This window comes from Bison bison, unplaced genomic scaffold (assembly GCF_000754665.1).
Source record: "Bison bison bison isolate TAMUID 2011002044 unplaced genomic scaffold, Bison_UMD1.0 scf7180017864201, whole genome shotgun sequence".
Classification (NCBI taxonomy): domain Eukaryota; kingdom Metazoa; phylum Chordata; class Mammalia; order Artiodactyla; family Bovidae; genus Bison; species Bison bison.
Genome location: NW_011494773.1, coordinates 2,832,156 through 2,838,065, shown reverse-complemented (window position 1 = coordinate 2,838,065; position 5,910 = coordinate 2,832,156). Strand labels below are relative to the sequence as shown.

General features: G+C 41.2%; 1 protein-coding gene across 3 annotated transcripts in view; it reads right to left on the bottom strand.

Moving 5' to 3' along the window:
* The window catches only part of NRXN3 (neurexin 3), a 1,738,382-nt gene that overhangs the window by 1,479,635 nt on the left and 252,837 nt on the right, over positions 1 to 5,910 (bottom strand). Inside the window, exon 5 of one of the 3 annotated variants that reach the window (XM_010844399.1) lies at positions 492 to 501. The exons of the other annotated variants lie outside the window; for them this stretch is intronic. Coding sequence (XP_010842701.1) covers positions 492 to 501 — 10 coding nt within the window. The remainder of the gene's footprint in view (positions 1 to 491; positions 502 to 5,910) is intronic. 3 annotated transcript variants of the gene reach the window in all.

Sequence of the window (5,910 nt, the reverse complement as noted above, 5' to 3'; positions counted from 1 at the left end):
TCAGGTGGTCTGGTATTCCCATCTCTTTCAGAATTTTCCACAGTTTATTGTGATCCACACAGTCAAAGTCTTTGGCATAGTCAATAAAGCAGAAATAGATGTTTTTCTGGAAATCTCTTGCTTTTCCCATGATCCAGCGGATGTTGGCTATACCTCAATACAAAATAAAAAGTTTAAAGTATGGGGAAAAAAATAAAGAATAACTTGGTCTTTCTTTAAAAGGAGGCATGCACTGGAAAATGAACCCTGGCAGTCTAGGTAAGTCTAGGTAAGTCAGGAGCTAAAACTGCCATCATTTATTTCACATCCTCCTTGGCCAGCTATACTTCTCTGGGCCTTGATTTCCCCATTTACAAAATGAAATTGTTAGATGAGATGAACTCCGCCCTCTTTCCAAAGCCCTTGAGTTCTGTCTACTTAGGGTTTAGCCAGTGAGTTTCATACCCGCCTCTCTCACCTGGGATTTTTCTCAAGGCTAGAGAACACTGAACATTCTGAGTTCTAATTCTGCCTGAATTTGGTTAATTTCTCTATTTCATTGGAAAGGAGAAAAACTTTGGTTGCCTCTCATCTGTATAGCATGGATCAGAATCCCTCTTTGTGAGAATTAAATACCTTGGTATTTAATTTTTTTTTAAAGACATAATAGAGGGCCAAGTTCTTGGAAAATAGAGAACACAGTTTAAATAGCCAAGTTAGTTGATTTTTGAATTTTTTTTTGATTCACCAATGATGTACATTTGGCAGAAAGTTCTCATTCATCCTTTCCATAGCCAAGTCTCCGTGCTGAAGGCAGTAAGGAAACCTCAGCGGCGACACAGAACTGGCTACCAGAAACACGAAACACAGAGGAATTTAAGAGTTAACCAATTCATTCCCAGCAAGTCGAGTAGCAGGTTAACTGGAAACGTAACTTTCCTGCTAAATATTCAGATGGAGTCACAAAGAAGAGGGGTTCTAGATACTTTCAGTCCTTTTGCTTAAGCCAACGCTGAATATCTTTTTTTTTAATGAGTGTTTGTTCACTGTCTTTTATCGAGCTCAGTCTTCCTCAGACAACTAGAAATGCTGTTTGTTACAGGGATCAGAAAATAGGAATTAGCACATTAGGAACTTTAAAAAAAAAAAGTAAGTTTATGGGGAAATGAGAAGGGGTGAGAGGTTGGAGGGTAAGGGATGGAAGCAGGGAAGTGAGTGGTAATAAGGATACACCAAAGAAGGACAAAAACCCACAGATGACCTACAAATGGACCATAAGATAACAGCTAAATCAGGGTAACAGTCTAGATTGATTAGTAACCAACACAAAGCTTTAAAATGACATTAAAAGGAGGGAAGGGGCAATGCTGACTAATTAGGAAGCCTGTCACTCTATCACTGGTCTCATTAGACAGTTAAGAAACTTCATTCACTTATCTCAAGGTTATCCACGGAAACAAATGCAGAAGGTCACTGGGTTTGTGGTCGTGTTGTCTACTCTTTTTGTAAAATAGAAATAACAAGTCTAAAATGTGACGAATCAAGTCAGCAAGGTCTAAAGTCCTTGTTGAAGCATATGGGACAAGTACTAAAGAATGTAATAGGGTTTGGAGTCAGCTCATCAGTCAATCCATTGACAGGTATTCATTGAGGGCTTACAATGTGCCCAACACTGCCATTCCTGATTGCAAGTCAAAAAGCTTGGGAGAGGGGGGAGGTTTAGCCGCAGCCATCTCATTGCCCCCTTTTGTGAACTCAAACAAAACAACTGATCTAGTTTGACAATAGTTTCAAGCCTCTGTTATAAAGTAGGCATAGCCCTGGGTGTATAGGAAAGCCAAGAATTAGCGAGGTTCACTCTCTGCCTCAATCAGAACAAGAGAATGATAAACAGGTTTATACACAACACTTAGACACAGCATATTCAGTAACCTTAAAACAACAAGTTTAGTAGGGTTTCCTGATCTATAAAATGGAAATACCAATTAACTAGAGTATACCAACTATTCAAACTTAAGACTTTTGGAAAAGAAATAGTCCACTGATAGAAATACATCCAAAGCTTTGCATTTATGGGAGATGAAATGAGATCTTTGGTCAAAACTCAAAATTTTTATTGGAATTTTACAATATGTGATTTATCTGTTTCATGAGGCGTCAGTTAACCTTCGGTTGAATCCTTGATATAAGAAATCACTTTATCATCTTGTTTACATAGATAATACATTTTACACAAACGATTCAGTCTCTGGGAGGAAAGGGTGGGAGGATGCCTTAAAAAAAGTAAAGAAAACCTCAAGAAACAAATATTTCCCAAAAGAATGCTTTAATAAAAAAAAAGTCTTGAGCTCAGGGGCAGGACGAGCAAAATACCAGATGCCGTCGAAGGTTCTAGGAAGAAACCCCCTTTCTGGTGGTGGCAGCAACTTAAACTGAACGTTTCCACAGTTTTCCTCCATAGAAAAATCCCCCGTGTTCGTCTTGCTATCAAGACAGACACCTGGAAGGTGACCATCTCTGTGTGACTCTGTTTTCTCTCCCTCAAACTGTCCCTTCTCTAGCTGTTTTCCTCGCTCTCCTCTTCATCTACCATAAAACTGATCACTCCAGTTCATTCTCTATATTGTTTTCGCTCTCTGTGGTGTGTGTGTGTGTGTGTGTGGGTGTGGGTGGGGGAGTTTGGATGTGTGTGTGTGCGTGTGTGCACACATTTCAACAAAATAACAAATCTTAGTCTTTGAGAATCTCTCTTTCCCACCCCGATAAGGGACTCATAAAAGTGAGTGAAGTCGCTCAGTCATGTCTGAATCTTGCAAAGAGTAGCCCGCCGGGCTCCTCCGTCCATGGGATTTTCCAGGCAAGGATACTGGAGTGGGTTGCTATATACAGAACTTGTTCGTGTCCACTCTCTGCTTTTTGACCTAGTTCAGATTCAGCAGTTCCACTTCAACACTTGCCTCAAGAAAGAAAGCAAAAAAACAGAGAGATAGAACAGCTTTAATTAACCAAGCTCTAGACCTCTTATCACAGTTTATAGGAGACCCAGAATAAAAGAGGAAAAGTGTAAAGAATACATATCACTTCTCCTCTTACTGAAAACACTGAAACACTGTGTGGCCATCCATTCTGAGGATCCAAACACTTGGACTTCACCCTGGTTCTCCCAGGGTGGTACATTACCATGACAACAGATGAGCCAACCACAACAGACATTGTTGCCACACCTCGGCCAGTGACTCAATCAATCAAAGTCCTTCCCTGCATCTGACTGGAGAGGGTTCCAGGGTGAAAGCTAACATTTTAGTAGGTGGAGGTAAAAGAAGTCTGAAACATGAAAGAAAAAGAAGTATTCTTCTCATGGCCACAGTGATTTAGAACACTTGAGTTCTCTTGGCAGGGCTCGCTGACTACACTGTAAATCGGTTCAGATTCACTTTGCACAGGTTGCCCTGACTTACTAACAAAACATTGACTGTCGTAGGATTTCCTCACCACCATCCCTGACCCTGTCTCCCTCTCACCCATGAACCCTAAGGTTTGGTGAAAAAATTCTTTTATTTGGTTCTATTAAACCCACACTCACAAACCAAAATGGCACAGAAGAGCTGTGAAGGTCTCCTTCTAGCCTCCTCACCCGTTGCCACTCCCACCCACTGCTGGGGAGAAAACCAGAGACTGACTGGTGTCTGGGGGCCCTCCTTTACTTCCTGCCCACTGCAATGGCCACAAAGACAGCCCCAGATAGAACACAGAACATGGACCCACGCTAGAAACGGGGAGCAAGAGACGAGGGAACAATAAGGAAAAAAGTGGGATAAAGGGGAAGAAAATCCGGCTAAATGCAAATTTGACCCAGTCCTCATTTGAACCATGTCCCCTCCATTTCTTCTTCTAAAAGAGGAATACTATATGAAGGAGGACAAAATAAAAGCAGATTACATAATACCTCAATGAAAGTAAAAAGACAAGTCGGGGAATATATCACACAGCTGAAAATCAACATCCTGAACTTTAGTATTTTAGCTGAGGCTTAGGACATTGATTGAAAAAATAGTCAAGATATAGAAAATTCTTTAACAGCAACTCAGATCCTTCATAGTCCCTAATCCACTATTTCTTAAAATGGGTTTCTTAGATCCACTGTACCAGAATCACTTATTTTTGTTAGAGATTCCTAGATGCCACTCAGGATTAAGACTCTTTGGAACTGTCACTTGGGACCTGAACTTTTAACAAGCACCTCTGGTAATTTTAATATCTTCTAACATTTGAAAGATGCTCCTGAAACTTTACACTACCTGCATTGAGTACAATTACCTAATTGTACTGAATTTGCAAAGCATGCTTTTAAAAGTTACTTCTACAAACAGCAACTTTTGACAAGGATGTGGAGGAAAAGGAATGCTCATGCACTGTTGGTAGGAATGTAAACTGGTGCCACCACCGTGGAAAACAGTATGGAGATGCCTCAAAAATAAAACAAAAATAGAACCAGCATACAAGCCAGCAATTTCACCCCTGAGTCTCCAAAGGAAACAAAAACCCATTTCAAAAGATAATATGTACCTCTGTGTTCGCTGCACCTTTACTTACAATTGCCAAAATATGGAAGCATACGAAGCGCCCATCAATAGACGACTAGATGAAGTTATTTCTCACATACAACTGGGATTACTGCCACTACATGAACAGTGGGTCTGTTATTACACCACAAGCCCCATGATAAAGCCTTTTCCTCCAGGTTTGCTCTGTTAGTACTTCAGAGTACCTAATACAATTCAGTCTATAAGAGTTTTTCTCATAAAAATAGCATAAAACAATGACCAAAATCCTTATATTGCCAGGCATTCAATTTACATAATAAAACAGTATTGGAAGCAAGAAACAAAACTATTAAGCTACACAGTAGCTCACAAATGATAGAATCCAAGATAAAGACCTGAAGATCTCATTTAAAATTGCAGGGTCTCAGAATTCTAGTTCAGCAGGTAGACGGAGGTACTCAGAAACTGCATTTTAACCAGTATGTTCAAGGGCCAAACTTGAGGAAATGTTTAGCATAACTTGGACTGACTTGACTTCGATAGCTTATAACAGGGTTTCTCAAAGTGTGGTCCCCAGAACAGCAACATCAGTGTCAGCTGAGGACATCTTAGGATTACACATGCTTGGGTTCAAGTCCAGGTTTACTGAACCAGAAACTCTGGAGGTAGGATCCAGAAGTCTGTGGTTTAACAAGCTGGCCAGATGCAATTCATTTACATCAGTACATAGAGGGGTGGTTCTCAACTTTGAAGACCTAGGGGTAGTTTTAGACAATCCAGTGCCGAGATTGCTCTTCAACCACATCTCTGGGGCAGAGGGAGGGGCTGAGCATCAGTAGGTTTTAAAGCTCCCCAGGGGCTTCCCTTGGAGAAGGAAATGGCAACCCACTCCAGCATTCTTGCCTTGAGCATCCTGGGGATGGAGGAGCCTAGTAGGCTACAGTCCATGGGGTCTGTAAGAGTGAGACATGATTCAGCGACTTCACTTTCAGTTTTCAAGGACTTCCCAGGTGGCGTTAATGGTGAAGAATCTGCCTGCCAATGCAAGAGACATAGGAGACACAGGTCCCTGGGTCAGGAAGATCCCCTAGAGGAGGGCATGGCAACCCACTTTAGTATTGTTGCCTGGAGCAGCTCATGGACAGAGGCGCCTTAAGGGGTACAGTCCATAGGATTACAAAGAATCAGACACGACTGGAGCAATTTAGCATGTATGCAAGTGATCGCAATGGGTAGCCATGGTTGAAAAACCACCACCTTAGAACAATATTATTTTACTTACTCATGAAGCACAAGAATAGTCACATCCCTGCTCACCCATTGTAACACACTGCTTTGTCATCGAAACATTATTCACCATTATCTTGGATTCTCTGACCTGTTCTGT